This window comes from Lachnellula hyalina (genome assembly GCF_007821495.1).
Source record: "Lachnellula hyalina strain CBS 185.66 chromosome Unknown contig00123, whole genome shotgun sequence".
NCBI lineage: Eukaryota > Fungi > Ascomycota > Leotiomycetes > Helotiales > Lachnaceae > Lachnellula > Lachnellula hyalina.
Genome location: NW_022157237.1, coordinates 1 through 27,979, shown reverse-complemented (window position 1 = coordinate 27,979; position 27,979 = coordinate 1). Strand labels below are relative to the sequence as shown.

The 27,979-nt window shown below is 48.4% G+C and overlaps 13 protein-coding genes across 13 annotated transcripts; 7 read left to right on the top strand and 6 right to left on the bottom strand.

The window, feature by feature from the left end:
* Positions 1–2,126: 2,126 nt before the first annotated feature.
* Positions 2,127–3,691, top strand: atg6 (Vacuolar protein sorting-associated protein; the record flags this gene model as incomplete). The annotated part of the gene is made up of 2 exons (XM_031151326.1): positions 2,127–2,211; positions 2,268–3,691. The coding sequence occupies 2 exons, from the start codon at positions 2,127–2,129 to the stop codon at positions 3,689–3,691; spliced, it is 1,509 nt and encodes a 502-aa protein (XP_031003409.1).
* A 562-nt stretch (positions 3,692–4,253) lies between these two features.
* Positions 4,254–5,607, bottom strand: cka (Casein kinase II subunit alpha; the record flags this gene model as incomplete). Its single annotated transcript, XM_031151325.1, has 5 exons — positions 4,254–4,361; positions 4,414–4,833; positions 4,909–4,965; positions 5,024–5,433; positions 5,493–5,607. 5 exons carry the CDS (start codon positions 5,605–5,607, stop codon positions 4,254–4,256), a joined length of 1,110 nt encoding a protein of 369 aa, XP_031003410.1.
* A 740-nt stretch (positions 5,608–6,347) lies between these two features.
* LHYA1_G006385 (Arginine methyltransferase NDUFAF7-like protein, mitochondrial) lies at positions 6,348–7,941 on the bottom strand (the record flags this gene model as incomplete). Its single annotated transcript, XM_031151324.1, has 3 exons — positions 6,348–6,557; positions 6,614–7,587; positions 7,635–7,941. The coding sequence occupies 3 exons, from the start codon at positions 7,939–7,941 to the stop codon at positions 6,348–6,350; spliced, it is 1,491 nt and encodes a 496-aa protein (XP_031003407.1).
* A 209-nt stretch (positions 7,942–8,150) lies between these two features.
* Positions 8,151–9,521, top strand: cys-12 (Cysteine synthase; the record flags this gene model as incomplete). The annotated part of the gene is given in 2 exon segments (XM_031151323.1): positions 8,151–8,960; positions 8,979–9,521. The coding sequence occupies 2 exon segments, from the start codon at positions 8,151–8,153 to the stop codon at positions 9,519–9,521; spliced, it is 1,353 nt and encodes a 450-aa protein (XP_031003408.1).
* A 336-nt stretch (positions 9,522–9,857) lies between these two features.
* Positions 9,858–10,901, bottom strand: tfs1 (Transcription elongation factor S-II; the record flags this gene model as incomplete). Its single annotated transcript, XM_031151322.1, has 3 exons — positions 9,858–9,866; positions 9,916–10,662; positions 10,761–10,901. 3 exons carry the CDS (start codon positions 10,899–10,901, stop codon positions 9,858–9,860), a joined length of 897 nt encoding a protein of 298 aa, XP_031003413.1.
* A 1,580-nt stretch (positions 10,902–12,481) lies between these two features.
* Positions 12,482–13,305, top strand: stcU (Versicolorin reductase; the record flags this gene model as incomplete). Its single annotated transcript, XM_031151321.1, has 2 exons — positions 12,482–12,859; positions 12,883–13,305. 2 exons carry the CDS (start codon positions 12,482–12,484, stop codon positions 13,303–13,305), a joined length of 801 nt encoding a protein of 266 aa, XP_031003414.1.
* Positions 13,306–14,071: 766 nt separating this feature from the next.
* On the bottom strand, positions 14,072–14,410 carry rps21 (40S ribosomal protein; the record flags this gene model as incomplete). The annotated part of the gene is made up of 2 exons (XM_031151320.1): positions 14,072–14,306; positions 14,379–14,410. The coding sequence occupies 2 exons, from the start codon at positions 14,408–14,410 to the stop codon at positions 14,072–14,074; spliced, it is 267 nt and encodes an 88-aa protein (XP_031003411.1).
* Positions 14,411–14,769: 359 nt separating this feature from the next.
* Positions 14,770–17,454, top strand: slx4 (Structure-specific endonuclease subunit slx4; the record flags this gene model as incomplete). The annotated part of the gene is made up of 1 exon (XM_031151319.1): positions 14,770–17,454. The coding sequence occupies one exon, from the start codon at positions 14,770–14,772 to the stop codon at positions 17,452–17,454; it is 2,685 nt and encodes an 894-aa protein (XP_031003412.1).
* Positions 17,455–21,028: 3,574 nt separating this feature from the next.
* On the bottom strand, positions 21,029–22,176 carry ndx-7 (putative nudix hydrolase; the record flags this gene model as incomplete). Its single annotated transcript, XM_031151318.1, has 3 exons — positions 21,029–21,624; positions 21,685–22,031; positions 22,085–22,176. 3 exons carry the CDS (start codon positions 22,174–22,176, stop codon positions 21,029–21,031), a joined length of 1,035 nt encoding a protein of 344 aa, XP_031003417.1.
* Positions 22,177–22,790: 614 nt separating this feature from the next.
* andB (Terpene cyclase) lies at positions 22,791–23,792 on the top strand (the record flags this gene model as incomplete). The annotated part of the gene is made up of 3 exons (XM_031151317.1): positions 22,791–22,879; positions 23,002–23,481; positions 23,543–23,792. 3 exons carry the CDS (start codon positions 22,791–22,793, stop codon positions 23,790–23,792), a joined length of 819 nt encoding a protein of 272 aa, XP_031003427.1.
* A 278-nt stretch (positions 23,793–24,070) lies between these two features.
* On the bottom strand, positions 24,071–24,548 carry LHYA1_G006377 (uncharacterized protein; the record flags this gene model as incomplete). The annotated part of the gene is made up of 2 exons (XM_031151316.1): positions 24,071–24,490; positions 24,546–24,548. The coding sequence occupies 2 exons, from the start codon at positions 24,546–24,548 to the stop codon at positions 24,071–24,073; spliced, it is 423 nt and encodes a 140-aa protein (XP_031003429.1).
* Positions 24,549–24,767: 219 nt separating this feature from the next.
* LHYA1_G006376 (uncharacterized protein) lies at positions 24,768–25,491 on the top strand (the record flags this gene model as incomplete). The annotated part of the gene is made up of 2 exons (XM_031151315.1): positions 24,768–25,221; positions 25,316–25,491. The coding sequence occupies 2 exons, from the start codon at positions 24,768–24,770 to the stop codon at positions 25,489–25,491; spliced, it is 630 nt and encodes a 209-aa protein (XP_031003428.1).
* Positions 25,492–26,059: 568 nt separating this feature from the next.
* Positions 26,060–27,593, top strand: SPCC70.03c (putative proline dehydrogenase, mitochondrial; the record flags this gene model as incomplete). The annotated part of the gene is made up of 2 exons (XM_031151314.1): positions 26,060–26,117; positions 26,244–27,593. Exons 1-2 carry the CDS (start codon positions 26,082–26,084, stop codon positions 27,591–27,593), a joined length of 1,386 nt encoding a protein of 461 aa, XP_031003406.1. The 5' UTR covers positions 26,060–26,081.
* Positions 27,594–27,979: the final 386 nt, after the last annotated feature.

The following is a 27,979-nucleotide window of genomic DNA, read 5'->3' as shown; positions in this document are numbered from 1 at the left end:
GCAAATCGCTGAACCGTCTTTTTGGCTGTTGCAATAGCTGCCCGTCGCCATGGCTTGGAATGCTTTGCCTGAAGTTTTGTCTGTGATCGGACACATGGCGACGCTGAACATGTTGGTTTGATGACGACCTATGATGGTCAAAAGCCGAAGAACCTTCATCAAGGTTGTGCTTCGCATCAGCCCGCATTCCGGCGTGCAAATCAGGGTCTAGGGATTTGATAGTGTCTACTGCTTCTGACCAACTGATGACATGTGAGTCTCGTTGGGCAGGCTTTCGAACTCGGACTGGTCGTTCATATTGGGCGACTCCGATGACTGGCGTATGGTCAGCCTCTTCAGCTTCATCTGGCCTCGATTTGCGCCGATGTAAGAACTGAAGCGCGTCTTCTGAGGTCTCAGCGGTTGACATTTCAGAATCTTCCATCCTGTTATGTTCAAAATACGTGTATTTCCTGGAGTAATGTTGCCTCCAACTAGACGCATTGTGATGTGGATACTATGCTTGTCAATATTCGCAGACTTCACAAAATATGAAAGTTTCAGAGCATACCTTTGATTCCAAATCTTCCCAAAGGCTGTGTGGTATTTTGCTATTGTGCTTCTGAGCCCTGGTGATCCAGTCCAGCATTGTTCGATCCTCTTCCATCGTAAAGTTTTGTCGGGGTTTTCTTTTGGGGGGAATTTGATGCGTTCCCAAATCTGTCTTCGATCGATGCCCTACAGGAACGATAGTGGAACAATACGACGAGTAAAAGCCTGCATTCCCCCTGTTAGGCATTCCATCATTGGCAAGACTCGTTCCGCTACCCTTTCGACGGCGTGTTCGTGCGGGTGCCCAAAGAGATGGGGCTGTATCAGGGGATGGCGATCGTTCAACTTCTGGCTGAAGAATAACGGTTTTCAGGATCGGGCGCTTCTTAGGAGCAGACACAGGGAAATCGGGAACACGCCAAGCTGGCTCGATATTCATCCCACGTTGCCCCGAGGCTGCTCTTGATATATTAGGAGTCCTCCAGGCAGGCTCGATTTGCGGCTCATCAGACACATTCTTTTCTGACACATATTTGATGATTTCTGGGCCGAGTTGGGGTCCAAACTGGGCTAGTATCTCTTCACGAGTTGGAAGTTGTTTGGGTTGTATACTTGGACAAGACACCTTCGGACGTTGAAAGTTATGCCTAAGACGGGAGTGTGCATGCGACGGCTCTGTATGGGGTTCCGGTGGCATGAATTGTTGCGTCGCCTGGGTAAATCCACGTAGTATCATGTCGTCTTCCATCATATCATCCTCACTAGATGCATCTTCAGCCTCTTCAGAATCTTCATCCTCCTCATCCTCCTCATCCTCGTCTATTTCGTCTTCGATGTCTCCGTCCATTACAGAACTGCTGAACCCCTCTTCCGTTTCGGTGGTATCTTCCGTCGAGTATTCTCGACCGCGGCGATTATCTCCAGGATCTCGTTCATCCTGCATCTCAATGAGATGGCCATTATTGGTCCAGTCGCCGGTCTCCAGATCAATTTCATCTCCAATGCCATCGAAGTCCTTTCCATATTTCTCAAAGATTGCTTCAAAAGTAGACTTCAACTTGTAGTCCAGCTGCGCCCTTCGCTGTTCCAAATCGGCATCCGGGTCAGAAACTGGCTCTTCGTCTTCCAACTCCTCCTCGAAATCTTCAGATTCTGCGAGTTCATCGTAGTATTCATGTTGATTATCGCGATGTCTTGGATATTCGTGGCGGGCAGGAGAGTATAATCGTTGGCGCTTGCGGAAAGGCTCCATGTTAACCGCATATGTATTTTTGCGACAATGCGCCTAACATATGAAGCTGGAAGATATGATTGCGATCGTAAAAGGTGATGTTCTGTAATTGAAGCCTTTGAGCTTGGACACGCTTTTACGCGTCTGTAAAGTGATTGAAGGTGGCGTTCAAATTAAGCTTAAAGTAAAGCCGATATTCATCCGACATCCCCTGCCCTGCCTGTCATAGCAGCCTTACAGAGTATAAAGTAACCCCACAACTATTGCTAGTATCATAGACGATGTTTGCTACTTAACGATCAAAGGAACTGCCATGTAACGCCTGCCTTCTACATCGCGAGGATCAGCTTGACCGAGGCCCAAGATGTACTGTCAAAAATGCCGTGCTCCTTTAAAGCTAGAGAGCTCTTTGGAGGATCTGAATCCAGCAGCCTTTGACCTCTTAGTTGGTAAATCCACATTAACTTGACCTTCTATTTATGAACGCAAATACTAACTAGTATAGGAGCATCGTCTCAGCAGCAACCCAAGAACATCCCTTCCCCGCGACCGCCCTATCCCCAAGAAAGAAAACAGCTCTACGACCGAGTATCCAAGAATCCAGGTTCCCCAACCTTCAAACGGCATATCACGCCGCCGCGTCGAAATGATACCGCATCGGCAGATCTATTGAGTAATCGCGGACCTGGGAATCCTGCCATGTCATTTGTGATGCTCACTGAATCACAAGTGGTACCTCCATCCGTCATCAAGTCACCAGAGGATACAACCCCGAAGAATAAAAGACAGGATGAAGTCCCGAGAGCAGATGGAGGAGATGATGAAGGAAAAGCTTTGTCTCAGGATATGGAGAGAATATCTAGGCTTTTCGAAATACTGTCGGCGCGATCCGACATCGATCACCCAATATGTGTGGAATGCACGGAGATGTTAGTAGAGGGGTTACAAAAGCGCCTAGAAACTGCTACGAAGGAGCGAGATGCGTATGTCGGATTTATGAAACAAGTAAATGCGGGTATTCCTACAGAAGAAGAGGTGAAAGAGTCTCAAGAGCAGCTAGCCCAGGCACGAGCAGACGAGGCAGCAGCTATTGAGGAGTTAAAGAAACTTGAAAAGGAAAAAGCTGGAGTGGACGAAGAGATTGCCGAGCTGGACGAGGAAGCACGAGCGCTAGACATTGAAGAAGAAAAATTCTGGAGCGAGCGCAACGCCTTCGCTCTGAAGCTCGCGGAGTTCCAAAACGTCCGGGACAGCGTGAACCAGCAATACGATCACGATACCCAACTCCTAGAAAAGCTTCAACGAACAAACGTCTATAATGATACCTTCTGCATCAGCCACGACGGTCGTTTCGGGACTATCAACGGGTTACGTCTAGGACGATTATCAAACGTGCCCGTCGACTGGCCCGAGATCAACGCAGCATGGGGCCACACCCTCCTACTCCTCGCAACAGTAGCAGATAAACTAGGCTACAAATTCGACGGCTACGAGCTGCAACCAATGGGCTCCACATCCCGCATAATCCGATACGAATATCCCTCACCCAGCGCCTCTAAAATCGGTTCCCAACGCATTTCCCGTCCCCCGAAGAAATCTATCCTAGATCTTTACTCCTCGGGCGACATGCCTCTAGGCCTAACATTCATGCACCGGCGCTTCGACACCGCCATGGAAGCATTCCTCGAATGCATGCGCCAACTGGGCGCTTTTGTGGAGAGGGAATCGGCCAAGAGCTCGGGGGATGGGAGGGCGCTGAGTCTGCCGTATAGAATTGAGGGGGAGAAGATTGGGGATGTGAGCATTAAGCTGGGTATTGCGCAGGATGATGCGTGGAGTCGGGCGTGTAAGTTTACGCTTACTTGTTGTAAGTTTTTATTGGCGCATGCATCGAATATTAATGCTCCTAATGGGAGACGAGCTCCTTGAAGGCAAGGGTACATGATTCCAGAGGTATATGGCGTATGATGGCCTGGGGGCATTTACATGGGCGTTATTGAGGGGCTTCATGGTCATAGACGAGAGCAAATTAGCGATCTTTAGGACATTATCCAACACTTGAACTTTATCCCATGTGAGGAAAAAGACACTAATGGAGAAGTCTCGTTGAGTATCATCGATCTAAAAAGAGAGCGCGCTCAGATCGCAGGTATTGAACGCTATTGACAAAAAAAAGTACCGATCTCCGAAGCTTTCACGAAGAATCGGAGTCCAGGGTATGCAAGTAAAGTTATAACGCCACCATTCCATTCCCTCCACCATCCCACTACAGCTTCCCTCCTTATCTTCAGACAGCTCTCTGTCTACCGTACTGCAAGTGTCATGAAATGAAGAAAGACGCCTAACCCGAGTTTTACACGATCAACAACGTGCAATGGCCGGAACAAATGGAAGAACACAGGGATGTAATATTTGGGTGTCAGCGTAATCTTTGACGGTCATAATCAAGCAACATTTGATCAAAGGTCAGATGTCATTTGATGTAATCCATTCAACTAAGAGGTGCTGCAGAAGTTCCGGCTACAACACGGCCTTGCTCATTGGCTCGGACAGGGCTGAAGTATGGATGGGCCATAGCTTCTTTCGCGGTCAATCGTTCCTGGTATGTGTTAGGGATATCAGCCACAAAGTAGGCATGAATGTGAAGATACCTGATGATCGTATCTGAGCAGCTTGTCCAAGAAATCAATAGCCTCGTTACTAACGAATCTTTGGTTCTCAGAGTTGACAAAGCTGTGCCAGCTCTTTTTCTGGAATCTGCCAAGGATATCATCGTACTGTTGGTCGAGCTCGATCTCGTACTTGTCCAGATAGTCGAAGAGATCTTCGGTACCTAAGACTTTCGCAATCTTGACTAGTTGATCAGAGTTGCTGTTTCCGTGGAAGAAGGGCTCCTTTCTAAAAATCATAGAAGCGAACATAGCACCTAGAGACCACATGTCGAGAGAGTAGTCGTATTCCTGGAAGTCCACCAGTAGCTCGGGTCCCTTAAAATATCTCGAAGCTACACGGACATTATACTCGGTGCCTTGGTGATAGAATTCGGCAAGACCCCAATCAATAAGTCGCAGCTACGCCGCGTTAGCCTCTGCCTACAATGTTTGAATAAATGAACCCGCCTTCCTGTTCTCATGATCGATCATTACGTTATGGGGTTTGACGTCTCGGTGCATGATGCCTTTGCTATGGCAGAAATCGAGAGCCTAGGGACGATTAGCAGCGGGTACACTTACACCAGTGCCATACCTCGATATAAGTTACCTTCAGGAGCTCGTAAATGTAGAATCGGACATCGTAGTCGACGAACTTCGGGTACAGACTTCGGAAATCTGTATTATTAACGTACTCAAAGATGAGTGACGGCGTTTTGCTCTGCATCATGTATGAGTCGTTTGTTTCTTGATCGGAGTGTACAAATACATCCACGGCTGACTTCATCTTCCCAGCTTTGGGTGCCGTCTTAGGATCGTATGAAGGAGATGATTGATTTACTTGGCTGTCTCTGACAACGTCTAAGAGTGCGACGATGTTCGGTCCTCCTGAAAGATTCTGCAAGATCTTGATCTCCCTCTTTATCTTCTTCTTCTTCACCGGCTTCAAAACCTTGATGACACACTTCTGATAGTTGACGACATTGATGCCTTCAAAAACCTCCGAGTATTTGCCTCGTCCTACGTTTGAATCAAGTCAGTTCTGCGCACGCGAAGGAGAAGAAGCGGGGTTCGCATACCGATCTTGCGCACCACCTCGTAGTTCTCGAGACTTCCCCAGGTAATATTCACGCTGTCATAGTCCCAGTACGCACGTGGCATCTGCGAGTTGACATCTGCATAGACGCGCGCCATCTTGCAGTTCGTAGCCCGCCCAGGCAAGGCTCGGACAGATTGGGGGTGAGGTTATGTTGCGGAAGAGGGCTGTCGCGGAAGAGGAGCAAGGACGAATAATTATCGCGCCGGCGACCAGTCTTCCTAGGGTTAAATGCGCGACAAGCGCTGAAAGGTTTGGTAGAGTGGTGGCTAGTTGTGGGGATGGTGTTGATGGAGGTTGATATGATAGCCTTGGTGGGAAATGGAATGAGAGCCCCTCGTCTAGCGTCTTTCCAAGTTTTAGCCGCGCCGCGTCCAGAGTGAGCAACTCTGCCATGCTCAGCCCTGCCCAAAGAGCCTATCTGCCTCTAAAGTGATTATTCTATCGAAATGTCTCATTAAACTGTTTGAGCCTTTTATTTTATCTAGCCTAGGATTCTAAATTCCCTTTCAGAACCTTCCATTACCTGGATGATACATGCAGCACAGTCATTCAGCTTGGGCTCCGCCTGATAAAACCAACCCCTCATTGCCTATTTTGGCGAATTCAGTACCCTGCAATTCATCCCGGGATTCTAGACGAGATAAGGCCCGTCACGCACTGCTATCCGGTGGTATAAAAGACTCGTTTCTACAAAGTTACTAGAGTTCTCGAACTATTTCCCCCTTGAAGAACCAATAACGAATAGGCCACTTCTTCAGCAGACACTTACAATGCATGGGTTGCAATGCTGATTGTACAGTGAGGTCAAACCTCTGGTATCATATACATGTACTGCCTATATCGTCGTAAGAACACTGGCATTCTTATACCAAGTCAAGAGCGGATTCTCTCCATTCTTCGTCTCCGTTTCTTCAACATAGGCCCACTTCCTCAAAAACTCTTCGTGGGTCAACACTCTCGTGAGCTTGCCAGTAATCGCTCTATACATAAGCTCCATTACATTGAAATCCGTAGGGAAGAGGATATCAAAGTATCCTTGATGTACCTGCGAAAGTGTTAACAGGAGCTCTGCGCTTGAAGGGACATGAAATTCGAACTTACAAAAGGCGTAGTAACCGGCACAGTCTGCCTCTGATACCTGGTCTGAACAACCGGCGCGTTGATTCCTTTAATTGTATCCGGCAAATCATGAAAATCACTCGTCAATAATCGATGCCCGGGGAAGTACTTCCCCAGCACATCAAAGAACTGCATCAATCTTGTAGGAATATATTCCGGCTCACTCAGGTTGGGAGCAAAAGGCATGCTCGCCTTCAGCTTCCGCCACACCTTGCTCGAGCTCAAAGGATGTGAATAGCTGCCTCCAGTAGCAGCATGTCTGACTCTCAGAAACCTCGACGCTACAGGGTCGATATGCGGTACATAGAACTCGTAGAAATCACCCTTCTTGTCGATAAGAACCGTACCCTGGAGCGGTTCCTCCGTGACTGGATCATAGCGGATAGAATCGTGGGCGAAGTTGTCGAAGACTTCCATTGCTAGAAAGTAGCACGGTGAGGGGACGATCTGGTCCCATTCGAAGATCGACTTGTTGATAATCTCTACTTTCGAATGATGTCCCTTTGAATCTACACTCTGCATCAAATGCTGTTGTTGCAGCTTCGCCAAGCTGGAAGAGATTTCGATAATTTTGAACTTCGTCCGGTCGTATACTGAGGGCTCGGTGTCTCGGATGTAATCCAGGATGTTGAGCATGAGGGTTCCGTTTCCGGCTCCCATTTCGTAGATTATTAGGTCGTTGTACGGGTACTGTAACAACTTGTAGTTTGCTATGAGATATCGAGCAATTGCTTCGCCATAATATGGTCGGAAAAGCTCGGTCGGTGTATGCCAAAGCTGCCGTGATTCATTGGGTTGTTTTGCGTCCAGTTTGTCTTCGAATTGCGTGTATCTTTCCCCCAAAAGCTTCGAGAACTCAGGCTCATCTTGTAGGTTGTTGAACCCAAAAGGCTCTCCGGGCGTGAAGATAACAGCTTGTTTGGAGAAATAGCCATATGAGGGATTGTATAGGGAGTCTGCGGGCAAGTAAGTTTGGGTTGTGAAAGACCCAGGAGCTGCCTACCTTCAATAAAGTCCCTGGTAAGCATCTTGACCCTCCGAGGCCGTTCTCTCCTCGTCCTCAGCTGGTCCGACGTAACCATAGGAAAACTCTCATACTCATTCGTCATATCCGAAGGCCACATGTCCGTTCTTTGCTGCCAATTACTGTCCTCGGCACCTTCCCCTCTTCTGCTCGACAAGCATCTAATCTGCGCATGGCGGCGCGCATGTTGTATTCGAAACGGCGGGGTGGAATGTGAACGTATAGACTGGCAGGACCGATGAGTAAACAGCTGTCTGAACAACCGCGAGACGATTGGAGAGTCCATTCATGTGACAGTGATTACTTTGCGCGGTGGTTATGGGAATCTGTGCTTTTGGGAGGTTGATGTTGACTTCAAGGTGGGTCCAAGCTCTTGAGATTTGCGAGGTTTACAGGGGTACGGAAGCTTCTTTGAAGGACCAACTGTTTTCTAAAGTTCATGAAAATTGTTTTTTTATATCCACATGTACATAATGGTTCGTTTACGATGATACGATGTCTTTAAGCAATCATCCTAAAGCTTATGGATCTGCAGCCCTTGCGGCGGCCTTTGCGGCTGGCGTTCTCTTGACGCTGGGCTTCAAAGATGTCTATCCGGATCTCCAAAGGAGGTACGACTCTATTCGGAGGAGACAACCTGCTTCTTCGTCTAGTTTTCGTCATGGAAGCATATCTCTGCCTCCTGTGAAGCTTGAAGATCACTCGAGAAGCACAAGACAATCTACGATTGGGTCGCCAATTCCCGAGGGCATCGAAGGATGCATTGGCAACACGCCTCTCTTCAAGATCAAGAGCTTGTCCGAAGCTACAGGCTGTGAAATTCTTGCCAAAGCCGAATTCCTCAATGGTGCTGGAGGGAGTCCCAAAGATAGAGTGGCTTTGAACATGATCAAGATGGCGGAAGAAGATGGTCTGCTGACCCCTGGGCAAGGGGATACGATTTATGAAGGCACAGTTGGCTCAACAGGAATCTCTCTAGCTACTTTGGCCAGAGCGAAAGGCTACAAAGCTTACATATGTATGCCCAATGACCAAAGTACAGAGAAATCGGATTTGTTGCATCATCTAGGCGCCACTGTAGAGCGAGTCACGCCTGCTCCTATTACATCCACTGGGCACTTTGTCAATCTTGCAAGGACAAGGGCGAGAGATCACACAGCTTCGGGAGAGGATGAGAGTAAAGGGTTCTTCGCCGATCAGTTTGAATCTCTTGCCAACTATCGGGCACATTTTCAGACCACGGGTCCAGAAATCTATCACCAAACTGAGGGTCAGGCAGGTTGGCTCTCACCCTCAAAAAGTGTTGTATTAACGTTACTCTAGATCGATGCATTTGTCGCTGGTGCTGGAACTGGAGGCACAATATCAGGCATATCTCTGTATCTCAAGCAAGAAATGGGCATGGGAAATCTCAAAGTCGTCTTGGCAGATCCAGAAGGCAGTGGCTTGTACAATAAAGTCAAGCACGGAGTCATGTTCTCAAATACCGAGAAAGAAGGGACCCGGCGACGGCAGCAGGTCGATACTATTGTGGAAGGCATTGGCATCAATCGACTTACGGAGAATTTTGAAGCTGGGAGGGAGCTGGTTGATGATGCTGTGAAGGTCACGGATTTGCAAGCGCTGAAGATGGCTAGATGGCTGGTGGAAAAGGATGGTATATTTATAGGAAGTAGTAGCGCCATCAACTGTGTTGCGGCGGTAGCCGCTGCTCTTCAGATGCCCAAGGGAAGTCGTATTGTTACTATCTTGTGTGATAGCGGGACCAGACACCTGAGCAAATTTTGGAAGAGAGTTGGGGAGCAAGGATTGGAGGACGATGAAGAGACTGATCTCCTTGGGCTCTTAGACCTGTCTGAGGGTTGAACTGGGCAATGAACAGATCTTGCAAGTGTATTTGCCTGTGGCTTTATTGCCACGCTCTCGCTGCCGTCAAAAGAAAGGTTGTTACCCCGTTCAAATCATGCCTAGGAGCTCTTGCGTGGGTAGATAAAGATTTTTCCTGTGTTGGAAGAGATGCCAACTCCAGGCGATATGGTCAATGCCAAATGTAACCACAAACCTCGCGGTTCCCTCCGAACCACCACATCATTTCAAAATAAAATTGATAGCCCCATGTCGCTCAGACCCCAACCCCTAAATCCATCCATAAATGTGCGTTGAGAAGTGAAAGTTTTTGGGGGTTTTCCTGCGGTCCCAAACTCAAGAAAACTGTGATAGTTAGACTTAATCCACGTCTTGATAATATAAAAGAACCTACCTTCCAGCGATTACCACAGACTGTGCATTCACAGAAGGTTGTCATCGGTTCATCAGCACTTCGCGTCTGGGCCTGGCTGTAGCTGACTTTCTTTTGACCACATCTTCCACATCTCAGAGCATCACTGATACTCTTTTCGGCCATTGGTACTTGCGCCTTCTTCAAATTATCGGCCTCAAGCTTCAGATCTTCCTCTCGGCGCTGAGCCGACTTGAGTTCATCATGACTCATGACCACGAATCGCTTAGCAGAGATCTCTCCAGACAAAACTCTTGGGCCCAGTTCCCGATTAGTGGCATTCTTGAGATTCTGGAAGAGTGATCGAAGCTTCCCGCGGTATTCTTGGTTGTCGCCCCCAAATTTGTCATACGCGGCTTGTTCAACCTCCATAGCTTTGATGATAAGAGTTGTAGCACCCTCCGTGGACATAAACGCAAGACCATTGTACAGCAGACCAATGCAGTTATCCCGTGATGGTATGCCCGTCCGTTTAATATCGACCTTCTCGGTATCCCAACGCCGCTTAGATTTGTCGCCCTGGAAGCCCTTTGGTTCGTGGGCAGGTGCGGGCGATGAAATGCTGCCGTTATTCGGTGGGGATGATGCGGGCATCTTGTGCTTCTTGGACTGTGTCTGCTCTGCTTGAACAATCTTTTTCCACTTTATGACTATCTCCTGTGCGAGTCTTGAAATGTCTTTGTTCGGGTTGGCCTTCTGCTTCGATACTATCATGCCGGCTTTAGTGGACTAGATGTCTGTCAGTGTTTGTTGATCATCGCAATCCAAAGAAGCTGAGCAATTCCGCATGCGCTCTTGTGGAATGTGCGTAGCAATCAAGAGCATACCCTGAGTAGCTCTTCGGTAGGAACCACATCGTTCAATAGACTCTTGAGGATATCTGTGATGGACGCAGCTGAATCTCCTCCTGCCACAGCTCTCTGGAGAGCCTTCAGGCGCGTTTCCACCTCCTTCGCATCTATGGGCATGGTGACGTTCGGGTTCGGGATTTAAGGGCACGAGACACCGCAGCTGGGAATAAGGCTGTGAGATAGTGAGGATGGGTTGCGAGAATGGGAGGGAAGGCTGGGTATTAGGGTATGCGATAATGCAGAATGTGAGCGATTGCAGGTCTGGGTTGAATGCGCCTGACCATTCATCGAAGTCGCGTCGTAGCCTTGCTCGTCCCACTTTTAAATTAAGACAAACTACTTGGCTCCTTGGGTACTCCAAAAAAGAAGCTGCGATGAACAACAATTTTGATAATGGAAGTTAACCCGAATTCCTAATAATGATTTGTCCTCTACCTGAAGCTTCTGACCTTGATCCAGTTTCTATCATATTGAATTCCTTGCCCATTGATTCAATCCTCGCTCGGTCGTCTGCGCAAGAAAAGCTAGACAACTCAACCTTTAAAGCATCTATTTCACGTGCTTCCAAGTATCTTAAGGTGTAAGAACTGGACCTAATCTAACATAGCGGAGTAAGCTACATAAGTTTTTGATCAAAACCTCCATATATCTTTCTGCCACCACGCCACTTTTAAGTCTTGAATCAAAATTCTGCAGGAATGAAACTGTTCTTTTTAGCGGGAAATAACACATATGAGTGATATTATATGTTTATAAAAGAAATAAATTAAGATAATAAATGATGACAGAATCATAACTATCTAAATGGTTTGGGCTTTCTAATGACTAGCATACTAAAAATATCCAAACAAGTTTATATCTTAGAGTCGACATGTTGCTTATGGATATTCTACTTTACAACTAAACCATTCTCTCTAAATAGATGGGTAGAGCATTGAGACCTTCAATAGTGTCCAATTCGTGTCACACTAGTAGCAGCCCCAGGGGTTCGCTTACATTTATAGACGACACTCGCTGTTGAACGCCTCTACACATACGAAAAAGTGGCGGAATAGACAAGCGAGTTTTAGTCCCTTATTCCGACATATACGTAGAAAACGCTATGAAGCTTGTTCATCCGTCAACAAAATCCAGAATTGTATGCGACTTTGGCTACAGGTGTTCTATGGTCCTCAGATTCCTTGACCGCCAAATATCCAGGCGTTATCGTATATGCCATCGTAAGCCATCGACGTCACGTTCCAGATAAGGTTCACCTGGTTAGAATCCACGGAGTTTGGCGCCGCCGTACAACCTCTACCTGACGAGGTATTCATTCACAACCTAGAAGCAATTTCAGTCTCATCTATTCGTACTAATGTTTTTAGTTTGTAATATAACTGCTTATTGGTTGTCTCTGTGGAGCGTAGAAGCTAAAGTATGGAGCATGATCGGGCTTTGGAACGCATACTTTCTCGCCCATGGAGTTACCATTCCGAATCCCTTACTAGTACCAGTACCAAGCCACATTTCCAACGTATATATATTGCCTTTTCATCCCCTCTGTCAGAAGCAGTAACTCGACAAGAAACAGTGCTTGATTACATATCAAGAGAAAACCGACTTCGAATCTTTTCCAAATCAGACGAACCAAAAATCATTTACAACCTCCAAGCTCTATATACAAACACTTTCTAAGTCAACAAAAATCAATCAATATGTCTACCTCATCTCTAGCCCTCGCCGGCAAAGTCGCTCTTGTGACTGGCGGATCAAAGGGAATTGGTCGAGCCACCTCCCTCCGTCTCGCGCGCGACGGGGCTAAAGTTGTCGTCAACTACGCTAGCAGCTCTAAAGACGCCGACGAAGTCGTAAACCTCATCGGCAGCGAGCAAGCCATTGCCATCAAAGCAGACGTCGGAAACGTCGAGCAAATCGGCAAGCTTATCGATGCCACCGTTGCGAAATGGGGCAAGATCGATATCTTGATCGCGTGCGCTGGTCTTATGCGCTTGAATGAACTAGAGAAACTGACTGAAGCGGAGTTTGATACGACGTTTAACTTGAATGTCAAGGGACCTATGTTTCTTACTCAGGTAAGTTGCATACCTTTATCAAGAATGGAAATGAAGTAAAGGGAAATGAAACAAAGCTGACTTCAGAACAGAAAGCCGTTCCTCACATGTCTTCCGGTTCCCGCGTTGTCCTCTTCTCAACCACGCAATGCCACGCCAGCACCGTGACGCCAAACTACCTGTCCTACATCGCATCCAAAGGCGCCATAGAGCAGATGACCCGCGGCCTCTCCAAAGACCTTGCGCGCAAAGGCATTATGGTCAACTGCTGTGCACCTGGCCCTACGGCTACCGATCTGTTCTTGAATGGGAAGAGCGAGCAGCTGCTCAAGGTGATCGCAGGCTTCAACCCGCAGAATAAGATTGGCACGCCCGAGGAGGTGGCAGAGGTCGTGGCGTTCTTGAGCAGTCCGGCTGCGTCGTGGGTTTCGGGACAGGTGTTGAAAGCTAATGGAGGACAGGCTTGATTTGTGTATTACAATCTTGAGATAATCAGCCAACTAACACCCTGTGTACATCAAATAAAACAGAAATTATTGCTTTGATAGAATTGAATAGAGCCCGATCACTTGTGAGCCCTCTTCTTCCCCAGGGATCGATCTTGCACATTCTGGTCGAGATGCACGATCATACGGGGCATATCAACGTTTTCGTGTCTTAGAGGTGCTTCCCAATCTGGTAATCCCAACAGGGAGTCGCTTGAACTCTTGCAGATAGGCGCAATGGTGACAGAACATTACTACGATTACAGAATTGAATGAAATAAAAAGGAAGCCTAATCCCATGGATTATACGATTGTCCGGCCCGTATCTGTGCTCCGACGAGATGCTCTAACGTCACAGCTCTTCAGAAGGCTAGAATTATATCAATCTCCGGCTACAATGCTACCGAAATAGCAATCTGGCTCCTCGCACAAGGGGTCACCCTGGAGTGAGTACGAGGAGTTTCGAAGAGCCGTTGCAACTTCTCGATTCCGGGAGGTATCACAAACACGAATGAAAGATGGTCGATTCTGGGAAAGGTCCTCGAATTTTGTAATCACATGCGAAAAGTGATCATCTCAGCAAAGCCCAAATCCAGCCCATGCTTTCCACCAGGTATGCTTTATTCCGACCGACTTCCCAGAGAAACCCAGACCGTAAACCGCAAATCTGGTCCACTATTAGCACAGTGTCCCTCGCAGGTCCAGATCGAGGCTCATCGTACCAGAAGAAACTCCCAAATGTGCAAATTTAGCGCTGGCTGCTTCCACTCCAAACGTTCTTCAACAGACCATCTCGCTGCGCCAATCGGTTCAATGAATCGTCGCTCTCGCCCATTGCTCGTACGAAGCCACACAGTGCGTAAACTTGGCTCTCGCCTGTGAATCGGCCGTTCTCGTCAACCTTGCCGACGGAGATCTGGACAGAGGCGTGATCCTTGGCCTTGATGATGCGGTTGGTCGCGCTGCATTTGCGGGGGACGTAACTGTGAAGAATCGAATATTAGCCTTCTGAATGGGGGGTTTGAGCGTCGCATTGCTGATTTCGAGGAGCTTACAGGTCGACGAGTTCTCCCTTATCGTTTTCCATGTTTGCGGTAGTTTTGGCGGTGGGGACTTGAAGAACACTGGTTGATGGATAACTTCGAAAATTGGACGAGTTCCAAAAGCCAATTTTTCGATGAGTCTTGGTGGGATACCACAGCTAAGCGAGCTTTACTGTAATCTGTGTCACGTGTCATGGTGATTTCTGGCGTTGGTTGCCGTCCCGCTTTCTCATCTTGGCGCGCAAAACATTGAAGACGGCATCAACAAGCCTCCACCGCCAAATAACATAAAATAAACCTTCACGATCCTTGAGAGATGTGACAAGCAGCACCATTACCGACCCTGTCGTTCCTTCCATTGTCGAATTGCGCCCGGCGCAAAGTGAAGTTAATTGGTCTCAAAATGGCTTCAACCGACATCCTGACTTTCTCTTCGACTCCGCCGAGGCAGTTTGGGACTTGTAACATGTCTTCATCTCCTGCATTACCATCACCGAGTAATCTATTCATGAAAAAGCCTCAAATATTACGCACTGGCAGCCGGGCAGCACCAATTCCTCAAAATCCGACAGCGTCCTTTACGAGTGCAGCGGCGCTTTTCCAGAAGGCCTCGGACAATCTACAAGGCGCGGATACCATTCAACCCTTGACGTTAGCCTCTGTGGATATATATGATATCGACTCTACGGAACCTACGAAGTCTTTAAAGCTCAGGACGAAGAAAGTTGTGGCGAAGAAGGACGATCCCAGCAATGACAAGGTGGCGAAGCCAACGCGAAAATCTGCTGCAAAGAAAGACGAGGGAGAGGAAGTAAAGAAACCGCGCAAGCCACGAGCAAATAAAAGTGGAGGTGATCTTGCGGAAAATGGGGAGGTGAAGAAAGCCCCGAGGAAATCTCGCGCGAAAAAGGTAGATGTGGATGAAAATGGGGATGTCCTGGTGAAAGAGAAAACAGTGAGACAGCCGAGGGCGAAAAAGGTAGATGGAGATACTCAGACGAAAATATCGAAGGGCAAAGTCACAAAGGGCTCGAAGGCGGAAGCGCCCTCGAAAGTTAAGGTTAAATCTATAGATTCAGCTGCGGAGTCCCTTGATTTTGGATTGGTTGAAGCCGTGAAGAGACGGACTGCCTGGACTCCGCCACGACCGACTTCCCTGTCTTCAATAATGCCAGTTTCTGTGGATACTCCTGATACTCCTAGGGGAGGACTTGGTTTACTGGAATCGGAAGAGAAGACAACAGGGTTCAAAGACCTTCTTGAGAGCTTTGGGTTTACAAATAGCGACGCACATCCCAATGAAAGGAAGGCTCCCGATGGGGCTGGTACCAGGAAGCGAAAGCTTATTGAGCTGGCAAACACAAACGTTGGAGACGCCGCAGTAGTAGCAGTGGCGCCCAAACCAAAGGGCCCAAAGAAAAAGGCAAGGACTATCACAGACCAAGCTACATCTGCATATAGAGAAGATGAAGCAGATTTACCTTCACCACCCGCAGCACCTGCACCACTGCTGCAATACTTTACCTACAAGGATTCTGCCAATAATGACGGCTTTAAAATCCCAGCGAAACCTCGAGCTAAAAGTCCAGTCAAAAGGGGGTCGAAACCTAAGAAAGGAAGTGCCCAAGCCCCAATTCTACTTTCGCCAGAATCAGCTTTAAAACAAGTCGGCAATCAGGATTTCGTATTCGGAACTTCAAGTCAGCTTGCGCGGGAGGAGTCTCCAACATTCCTTAGAGATTTACACGAGGCTATTCAAGCTTCAAATCAGATCGAGGATGATCCATTTTCTGATATACTTGACAGTTCTTCGCCTTTACCAGTCTTTTCAAGCCGAGGAAAGGCTCTTGCGTCAGCAAAACGAACCCTGTGGTCTGCTGGGGCCCGTGATACGAGTGGTGATCTGTTGGATGTAGAAATGATTGATATGGTAGACTCGCCAGCCGTCGCAAGAATGCTCAAGGTCTCTGCTATGCAGCCCAACGCCACTTCATTACCCAGTCATACGGATGACTGGCTTGATGTTGAGGAAATAAGCAAGTCGACACTAGCATCTACAATGGACCAGATGCCGCCAACGAATGTTGGGCCTATCGAGACGGCAATCAGAGAAGAATTATTGAGCAGTCCTTTGAGAAACTCAATGCAGAAGCAAAATTCTCCAAGACCTTCGAAGGTCTCCAAGAAGCCCAAGGTTCCGGGACCAAGCCAATCATCAACAATTCCACAAGCATCGCAAGCTCCCAAACGGCCTGACTATGATTCCTACTCTACAGCACAGCTGATGAAAGAGATTGCATCTTATCGATTCAAACCTATCAAAAACCGTGACCAGATGCTAACATTACTCGAGAAGTGTTGGGAAGGAAAGAATAGGGTCGCATTGGGTGTTTTGGGAACCAATAAGATTCTGTCAACATCTCCTGTCAAAGATTCAAGTTCAGCGAAAGCACCACCCGCTTCAAGCCAAAACACCTCCCCAAAGCGACCTCGAGGAAGGCCAAGGAAGGACAGTGCCGCAAGCCCAGAAGCATCTCCAGCAAAACCAAAGACGAAAGCGAAAGTTGGCCGGCCGAAGAAAACGGAGACGGTTGAATTTTTAGAATTTGACAGCGATACCCCTTTGTCACAAATTCGTACGCCCAAAAAGTCACAGAAGAAAGCCAAGAAGTTGGTTGATGAAATCTCTGATTCCGATACTCCGATGACCCCTTCTCCACCTCGACGTCGCGCCTCTCAACTTGGATCATCGCCCTTGCCGTTGCGACTCTTGAACCCGGCCGAAGAAGAAATGGCGGAAACGACTCCGGCTGAGCTGCAAACATTCCTCTTCTCCCACATCACGAAAGCAGTCACCAGCCTTCCACCGTCTACGGATCCCTTGAAGCCGAATTGGCAAGAGAAGATCCTTCTCTACGACCCTATCGTCCTTGAGGACTTGACGCTATGGCTGAACACTGGGGCATTGGATAAGGTTGGCTGGGATGGCGAGGTGCTAGCCAAGGAAGTGAAGAAATGGTGTGAGAGTAAGAGTGTTTGCTGTCTGTGGAGAGAGAATCTGAGGGGTGGTTCGCGATGTCGTTATTGAGCCTTGTACTTGTTTTGGACATTGTATATACCGAGTAAGGCTATGGGAATATGATCAGCTACTATAACCGGCAGGAGTCTGCTAGTGGTGAAATTCTGATCGGAGCTTGACATGGACTGCTTGACCAGTGGCAATTTTATTTTATTTTAGTTATGTACTATTACATGGGAGTACAAGGGCAAGTGCTTTTGGCTGGACGCTCATATTATGTTTCATAAAAGCAGTACCCATTTAATAGGCTAGTGGCCCCAAGTTACGAGTAGCGACAGCCAACGATCCTTGAGCAGTCTTTTCAGGGACCGAGTCTCATTTCTCGGGTCCGTACGTACGGCACCAAAAATGACCCGACTTGCGCTAAGCTACTGTATGACCCGAGAGTCACGATATCATCTCAAGTCATCCGACTTCTCACCTCCATATCAAAATCAAAACCAAAAGCAATCCACCCATCCCAACCAACCTCCAAAATGTCATCTCCCATCACCCACTACCTCCCCCTCGTCGTCCAAATTCTAACCACCAGCTTCGCGGGCATAATCGGCCTTTCAGGAATTCGCACCCTAGCTCCCAACGGCACCCGTCCATTCCTACAGCATTTCGGCCTGCCATGCGACGACGCGACGTGCCGGACTCCCCTCACCGAGGCGCTAGCGACGCTGTGCGGGGCGCGCAATCTTATGTTCGGCGTCGCGGTCATCGCGTGCAGATGCAGGGGGATGTGCGCGCGATGGGCACGGTGTTTTTGGCGGGGCTGGTGGTCCCGGCTGCTGATGCGTATGTGGCGTATTGGTATGGTGCTGGGACTGGGAGTCATGTTTGGGGGGGTGTAGTTAGTGGAGTTTTGGGGGCGTACCTGGTTTGGAGTGGGTGATTGATGGGTGAGGTGTTTGTTGTTGTTTTGTGCTTTTAATTGGGGAGGTTGTCACTAGATGCGGATCGAGTTGCGGGTAGTTGTGAATACTCTTCGGGGTGAAGTTGAGGTGGATTTCTGGCGCTGTTGTTTGGGCAAATGGTTGTAAGATGGGTGTTGAAAGGCAAGTGCTTTGTATTGGAGATTCGCAAAAGGGGCGTTGTTTTTGTACTTGCTATATCTGCACTTCTCTTTCCTGAGTTCAATCTTCTGGCCACGCTCCAGGTACTTCTTGCACCTTGAGGTATTCGTCCGACGGAGCTTCGACCCAGCCCCAGAAATCTGCTACGAGATCTGTCGTAAAGTAAAAATCCTCTAGTTCGATACGAAAGTCGTCTGCTGTCTCGCCAATCCAAATCTCTGTTACTTCACGTCTTTCCAAATACCCGGACCAGTATTTCCAAAGAATCCAGTTAGCCGTATGATCTTCCCGCATATAATTCTCTGTTTCTCCATACTTCTCGAGATCGACGTCGCAATCACTCAGAAGCCTCAGCCAAGACTTCACTACTCGCTTTACAGCTGCAGCCCGATAACCCAAACGGCTTTGCCATAATTGCCATAGAATAGTCAATAAGGGTGTGTGGCCGTTGACATCACAGACATGGTGAATATCAGCGCCTTTAGAAATTAACTCCTTGATCAGGAATTCCTTCGTAGCTGTTTCAGTGCTGTCGAAAGACTTGTTTCCTGCCAATACCCGTGTCCAACCATTAACAGCTGCATGAAGGAGGTTCCACCCTTTCAACATGCCCCATTCCATGATATACTGCACTGTATCGTTTGTTATCGTACCTTGTGGGAGCAAATCAAGGATGCTTTCAGGAGAGGTTTCGTAAGCGCCAAAGAGACTGTACGCGATGAAGTCATATCTTTCTGTTGGGGACAGGCTCGCTAATTCCATTTCCTCTTCCCGTCGTAACCAATCGTGAACCGATTGCGGGCCCATGAATCGATGGAATACTGTGTTCTGATACTCGTCTGTATCAAAAGGATCGGAATTCCCTATTGTGTAGAGCACTTGCACTGTATCGTGGAAGCTCACGTTTTGGGAAGCGCAGACCATATTTGCTGCCAGTGTATGCAACGGCGTCCTGTTCTGGTTAGCATCAACTATGCAGTGGGATTTTTTTCTGTTATATACGAATTTCCTATTTGTGTAAATGCTATCCCTGATAATTGTCTACGTCCCCAGGAAGTGCGAACATTCGTATCAGCTCCATTTTCCAATAGGAAACGGCAAGTTTTAGATCTGTGGTGTAAAGCAGCATACTGAGATTATTTAGCCATTGGATATAGTCACGCGTAACAATCTTACATGAAGCGGAGTCGACCTCGAACGGGGAAGCCTGACCAGATTCAAAAAGTTGTTGAAGACCCTCTACATTGTCATCCATACTGAATTGGAAGACTTTTGCATGAGACGAGACTGTTCTATAAGTCCGGAAGCTTTGATCCCAACCTTGGTAGGATTTAGTAAGCTGGATCTGAAAACCTCGGGCACATATCCAAGTTGGCAAAGTAACGGAGATGGAAGTTGAGGTCGAGCTTCCTCGGTTATAGGTTACTACATCAACGAGGCCAAATGGCCTTTTGTGTTGCTGATTCGTTATTCTCCTCCCTTGAATTCGCCTTGGAAATGGATGCGATGATACACCGATAGTAGATATTTTGTTAGGTCTTGCTTCAAGTTCTGACACCTGCTCAACAACGTCTTGGGTATTGCCACGGTACTTCGAAGAATCGTTCACTATCGCCATATTAGACATCACAGACACTGCGTTCCGCATCTCCAGCATGTCACGCTCATGGCTCTGCCAGTTCTGCCCCTGGACCGCTCGATCATAGCACTGATTGGCCAGTAACATTGTCGCTTTTGCACTTTCCAGTTTCTTTTGGAAGCTCTCGATCTTATCTTGCTTTATTGCAACTTTGAAGCTGCCTTTCTTGTTTCCCCTGGCAAGATGATCTTCCAATTCAGCGACAAGCGCTCTGAGAGCCTGGCTGCTATTTCGACAGAGGCGGTAACTTCGCATGACAGTAGCTTTCGTCCTTGGATCTAGAAATAATTGTTGCTCCATGTCTCTGTCGACATCTTCTAAAATCAGGCTCAGGGTTTCGACTTCATCAATAACGAGACGGATTTCGTCCGGCGCGGCTTTCATTAAGTCGCAGAAGTCCTTGAGCTTCTTGATACTTTCTGCGATTTGGATGGCGAGCGAGACAACCTAACCGTACAAAGGTGAAAGTCAGCACTGCCTGTGATGAACAGTTTGGGAGGCGAGATATTGATGTGAGGGTGAGGTTGCGTCTAAGAAAACCCCGACTCAAAGGAGGAAGTGTTCCTTTAAGAAACCGACTTACGTTTAAGCCGCTGGCAACCACGCCGAAGACTTCTGCCATGATGAAGAGGTTAGTTCGAGAAGAATAAAACGGATGGAAGTGAGTAGGGGGGGAAGGAGGGTGGGGGGGGGGGGGTGTTGAGTTGTTATATGGGAGGTGCTCAGCCTGGCCGTCAGCCCCGCTGCTGTGTAATAAGGGTTCGGGAGCCACTTAGCCCCCATGAAAATTATAGCAAGAGCAACCCGCCTGGATTAGCTCTAACTTCATATTAGATTTAAAATCTTAATCTACCAACGTGAAAAGACTCTTTCCATCTATATCCTATAATTTCTCTCTCTTCTCCTCATCCAAAACCTCTTTCCTCCACCTAACCTCTACATCCCTCGGCCCCTCCTTACTGAACTTCACAAGCACAACCCTCTTCGCATCCCCGGCCCTCCCACTCCCCACCAACTCCGGGCCTGGCTTCTCAAGCGAAAGCACACTCCGCCCATCACTCTTCCGCATCAGTAGCCCTACGGGACTCATAACTTTATCCGCCCATTTCACGCCCTTCCCATCTCCATCTCCTTGTAAAAACCCCAACACTGCGTCGCGCTGTTTTTGCAATTCTTGTGTAGAGAGAGGTGTAGGAGAGGGAATCAGGAAAGGGGAGAGCAGGTGCATCAGGTAGTATTGCGGTGGGAATAACATGACTTCTCCTTTCGTAGCTTGGTTCAACCAATCCCAACACGAGGCGAACAGAGCAGCGGTGTGCTCTACCCCGCCGTCGGAAGTCGGGGTTGGAACGATGTAGGCTGATATGATGTTTTGGGCGGATGTTTGGGTGAGAGGCAGGAAGTAGATGTACATTTGTGTTGTGAAGCGCTTTGGGAGATTTGGAGGTGTTATCCAACGTGTAAAAGGGTGTAGGGCGTCTATTTATGTTAGGACTTGATCAAGAAGGAAAATTGATGGGATGGGGAAGACATGTCTACCTGAATCTATAACTCCTCCTAGGGATTTGACCCAGTCTTGGAATTTTAGTTTGCCGGCGTGGATATCTTTCCGCGCTTTCTCCCGAATATCCTCTTCCACCTCCAGCAGTGACCCGTCTTCTTTCTTGGCTAGCAGAATTCCACTCTCTTCAAAGGTCTCCCGTATTGCGCCTATTCTATATGCTGACCCATCTACATGTCTTCCCTCGTCTTTTAGTCCGGGTATCTCGCCATCTTGGGAAGCTGAGAGGTTTCCACCTGGGAAAACGTGCGCCGAGGCAAAGGAACTGGATGTGCGTACACGGTGGAGGAGGAGTATTTGATTGGTAGGGGATATTAGGAGGATACTGTAGGGATGTTAGAATGGAGAAGCAGAAAGTGGATAAGAAAGAAGACCAACCTTGCACTGGGTTTGGGCTCTGCTATCTCATTCTTTGGCTTGCTATTTGAGGACATATATTGCTTCTCTAGCTCTGGGCGAGGAGGCGCCATCGTCTTTTTGTATAATCCTACCCCTCTTGATTTTCTAAAGATCTTAAAAGAAGTAGAAGGCCCAAGGCTGTTGCTACTTAGAAAGCTTGAATTTCGTCTTAGATTGGGCTTTGGAGAAGAGCTAAAGATGAGATGGGTGGATCTTGTTCTCAATAACGAGGAACTTGAAGATTTGGGAGGCATTGGGTTTTCATTTGGACGACTTTTTTAATGTCGAGGCTGACAAGTGAGGTTGCGGGGCAGTCATCTAGTACCTAGACCGACCCGAAATCTGGGGAAGCTGTGCCGAGGTCCACTGAAGCTCTCCCCCTGGCGTAAAATAATGAGACCCTAATCAAATGCTGCTTGTGACAACAGTCTCGATAAGTTACATTGACATGGAATCTGTACAATTTCATTCGTATTTCCTTTTTCATACCTTCATAAATGCTATGGCATGAGTTTTTGAAAGGTAGGCAAGTTTCTTTGCCATTTTGACAATGGGTTACTGTAGCAAAAATTGGAGCTGTCCAGGTATAGTAAGATTCTCCCCAAAAAGGTGGGACGACACAATATAAACACAACCTCAACTATTTTCATTCAAACTCATTTCTCAACCCCCAAATACCGCCATCATGGGCTCCAACGACATTCCCCCACCTCACGTCTCCCCCTACTACCTCCCCATAACCAATACTCTCCTCCAAGTCGGAGGCTCCCTATGGTAAGCTCAGCTCTCCTCCATACCAAATTATCTATATTACCACACCCCTGAAGCTGCCAACTTCTTCAAGTATACCCCCCTCACATTCGAACCAATTGCTAACCCCCCAATTAACCAACCAGGACACTATGTTACATCCTCCTAGCCCGCGAGTCCCTCCTCACAAAAACATACGGCATGCCTCTCTTCGCACTCTCCTTCAATTTCGCCTGGGAAGTAATCTACGCCTTCTACGTGGCCGAAGCACCGCTCGAGCGCGGCGTCTTCGCCATCTGGTGTCTGCTCGACTGCATCATGGTCTACGCGCTCGTGCTGCACGGCGCGAACGAGTGGAAACACGCCCCGTTCATTGCGCGGCACCTGGGCAAGGTTTTTTGGATCATGACCGCGTGGTGCTGCGTGGGGCACTGGGCGAGCGCCAGCTGGTGGATTGAGCAGGAGATGGGGCGGAAGGAGGGGAAGTATTATTTTGGCAGGGTAGCAGCTGATACGACGGAATTGGGGTTTTGGAGCGCGGGCGTTAGTCAGGCTTATTTGAGCGCGGCGAGTTTGGGGCAGTTGGTGATTAGGCAGCATACTGGGGGTGTGAGTTGGGGGATTTGGTAAGTGATGTTCTGATGTGAGTGGGTTTTCGGTGGTGGTGTTAATTAATGGTGTGTATAGGGTTACGAGAGCTTCAGGGTCGCTGATTGGGCTGTATCTCAATTATGGGGCTATGTGGTATATGTGGAGGGAGGCTCATGAGTACTTCATGTCGCCGTTTGGGGTCTTTCTCTGGGGCACCGCTTTGGTGTGTGACTTGATTTACCCTTTTGTCTTTGCTGAAATTAGGAAGACGGAAGAGGTCCTCCCGGATGGGAGGAAAGTTGTTGGAGGTAACAAGGTACATGCCAATGGCAAGAAAGCCTTGTGAGGTTGGTAGGCTAGCGATCGCTTTCAGTGATGCCCATCACGCATTACATATCATAGAATCTCAGAATCCTAGAATCCTGCCCCAAGGCTTGTATTGGAAATCAACGCTTCGACTTTAATCCGTGATTTTCATGGTATATCATTCCAGCTCTGCCAACACCCACCATCTCGTAAAAGATCTCGTGAATCCATAAACCAAACCAGCAAATCCACGCCTTGCCATAAAACGCCAGTCTATGCCCTGCCCTCCCAATATGTCCTCAAAACCCCCTTTTCACATCATTCTTCCTCCGGATACAGCTGACTCTCATCACTAAACTCGACATGAAACTCCGCTCTCTTCTCCTCATTCCCATCAAACGCAAACGCCACCATCCCGCCATCATGAAGTCCCAAACTCATAGGTGTTTCTTTCAAGCCCCCTTGCCTACCAGTATCCAGCTCCGTCCAGCCCTTACTAATATCATGCACGTCAACTGGCACGCCAAGCGTCACTTCTAGTATATCGTGTGGAACTGCAACGGGATCGGGGGAGTTGCTGGTGGGGAGACCATCGGGGTAGCGTTCGTGGAGCGTCTGGAGGAGCTCGGAAATTAGGGTTGGGAAGGGCGTGTTGGGGTCGGCGAAGAGGAGGACGGTGTGTTTGCCGTGTTTAAAGCGCAAGGTGTAGGTCGATTGATCGGGTTCTTGGGGTTTGACCTGAAAGATCTGGAGTTAGTCTTTCAATTGTTATAGGTTGGACGTTAAGCTATACCATTCTGAAGACAGATGTTATCGTAAATGCGATTATGCCGCGAAGAACATTGATGTTGACCGTCGCCTGCGAGGTTCTGGTGGTTGAAAATCAAATGCCCCGCGTCCTGCAAAAACGCCTGATCCCGTGACCGAAAATCCTCTTGTGTGCCCTCCGGGATTGGAGACCTGGGGCTGTCGTACAGTCTCGTTCAAATCCAACGTCCTCTCATCAGACAGCGCCATGGCCAGTCAAACGGAACCCGAAGATGCAGAGAAGCTACGGGCAGAGGAACAACGGAACTTGAGGATGGAGTGGGCGAGGAAGGCCAAGGCTGAAGCTCGTCTTTCTATTCCCTATCCCGTGCGGCTTCTTCTCGCGACATCTCTGTCCTTCATGGCAGGGGGAGCTCTGGGCGTATCGCATGGCGCTCAACAAGCTGGGCTACGGTTCCGGGCAGAGAATGCGCATAGATTGCCCAACTCGCAGGCAGGATGGTACTTTTATCACAAGAGCAAGAACTACAACATGTCATTGGGTGGTGTCAAGGAGGGATTTAAGATGGGCGCGAGGATCAGCTTCTGGACTGCCGGTTTCTTTGCCATTGAAGAGTTCTTTGATCGCTACAGGAGGACGAAGGATTTCATCAATACTGTTCTTGCTAGTTTGGTCGTGTCTGGATCATTCAGCTTATGGAGTAGGTCGCACCTTCCCTGCCTGCCTTCCCTTTCCTCCCATATCCTCTCCTTAACATAACCGCCCGACCTTTTACCGACTAATAATCACGATAGACCGATTCCCAATCGCAACAGCAGCGAGAACGGCGAGAACTGGATTGGCTATCGGGCTTGCGTACGGCTTAGCAGAGGATGCTTTGGGAGCCGCAAATGGTCGCAGACCGGGTTACGTGGATTTCCTACTTCGAAATCGACGGCGCAGTACAACAGCCGAAGTGGAAGCAGAGTGAGAGGCTTAGGAGGGGGAGTAGTGGAGCTTTGTAGGACTCCGAGTAATGTGTTTATGGCTCAATAAGGGAGGGGGGACCCGAAAGTATTTCAAGCTATCTTCCCCATCTTTCGTCGACCAGTCATATTGCGCACTTGGCAATCGACCCAGATCCAAGCGGGGCTGTTTGTTCACCAACAAACGGCTCTCGTCGGCTGAAGATAAGGACCGTATCTCTTGTTGCCCCTCCCCCTCCCTCACCAGCGAACAAGTGAAAGGCAAAAAGCAACTTCACTCTGCTGCCCGCCGAAGTCGCTGCATTGTTCTATTGATATGGAACATAAAAAGGTCTTTGTGTTCCCTCAATTGCTTGTCATACCACACCTCATCTTCATCCAATCCAATCCCATCCAATCCATTCCATTGCACCTGGCGCACTGTCACTGTCACTTCCAGTCAAACTGATTGATAGAATTGTCTATCATATTCTCCATTGACTGTCTGACTGACTGACTATGCTATGGCGGGGCTAACAAACCATTCACTTCGTCCTTGCCTCCAACTTTCAAGCACATTTCTTTTTGTTTCAGTTCCACTTCCATCTTCGGCAAGATGGCATTCCTCTCGCACCGTCTCTCGCCAATCTTCGTATGTCGCTGCTGAGCATCCATCTCATAATAAAACACCGGGAAAAGTGTTTGCGTCAGAATCCGATCTTGTCTCACACCATCTTGCTGCCCCTCACCCTCCCACGTTTGCTACAATGCCGCCAAGGGTACCCCCCTTGTCGATCCTTCCCCTCCATTCCATTCTCAGGTCATTGGCGATAACATCCATCTCGTCTTCCAGGGTAGGCACCATACGCGCACTGCCATTTCCTCTTTCGGCATCATGCTGACTTGCTTGCAGATTCTCCTAACACCTTCACTGGCTATAATGTCCAAGCTTGCACACGCCCAATCACCAATCCTCGCTCCAGATCACAACCCCATCCTCCGCTACTTCCTCAAAAAGACCTTCTATCGCCAGTTCTGTGCTGGAGAAAACGCCGCAGAGGTCAAGCAGACGGTGGATGGCTTGAAGAACCTCGGATTCAAGGGCGTCATACTCGGTTACGCAAAAGAGGTCGTGCTGAACGAGAGTCAAACGGGCAAGTTACAGTCTTCTGGAGACAACGAAGCTGCCGAAGCATGCATACGAAATGAGATCAACCCCTGGGCACAGGGAACTCTGGAAACGGTACGGATAGCAAGCCCCGGTGACTTCGTTGCCCTCAAATTCACCGGTGCCGGCAGCCAAGCACTTTTCGACCTTAGTCAAAAGACCGGCCCGTCTGCTGCACTGAAGGAAGCTATCGACTCTATCTGTGACCTTGCTGCTACTCGAGATGTCAGACTCCTCTTCGATGCTGAACAACAAGCTGTGCAAGCTGGCATTGACGCTTGGACCTTGAAATACATGCGGGCATACAACGGAAAGACACCTGGCAAGGCAATCGTGTATGGCACCTACCAAGCATACCTCAAAGCCACTCCCTCGATCCTAGCCTCTCATCTTGCTGCTGCACGGAAGGATGGATTCACACTTGGTGTCAAGCTAGTCAGAGGTGCATATCTAGGCTCTGATCCCAGACATCTCATCCACGACACGAAAGCCGATACAGATGATTGCTACAATGGCATATCAGCCAGTCTTGCTCGCAGATCCTATGGTTCTGTATTGAAGCCCGCACCCGGAGAGACCGACTTCCCACCCGTCAATGTTGTTTTGGCAGGCCACAACCACACCTCAGTCCGTAAAATCCAAGCGCTTCGTACCGAGCAGGCCAAACACGGAGAAGAGCAGATAGATCTAGTCTACGCACAACTACAAGGCATGGCGGATGAAGTCAGCTGCGAATTGGTTCAAGCTGGTAGGGTGGAAGCAGGAGACGCAGAGATGAAGGTTGATATTCCCAAGGCGTACAAATACCTGGTCTGGGGCACAACAGGGGAGTGTATGAAGTATCTATTGAGAAGGGCACAAGAGAATAAGGATGCGGTACAGAGAACTAGGGATGGGAGAAATGCTATGGCTGCGGAATTGAATAGGCGGGTCAAGGCAGCGTTTGGCTTTGCTTCTTGATTTTAGAAAGGGTTTAATGATTGATGAACGAAGCTTACGGCCACTAGACGTCAGCAATGGGCTGGTAGAATAATAAATGAATAGATAATTGTCCAAAACAAACCAGAAGGCTTAGAGGTCTCATCCACAAACTCGGCTTAGCTTCAAGAATATAACCCATTAATCATTTCCTAAAATTATTCATTATAATCTCTTATCATCTATCATCCTCCCTCCTCCCTCCAAACCTCCCCCCAAACCCACTCATATCCCTCATAAAAAACTTCCCAATACTCTTCAAATTCCCCTCCACACTCGCCTTCGCCTCCTCCTGCAACGGACTCTTCGTGCCCATGCGATCCACGCCATCCCTCGCGGCGCTAAACAGCTTCTCCCCAAATCCAGTT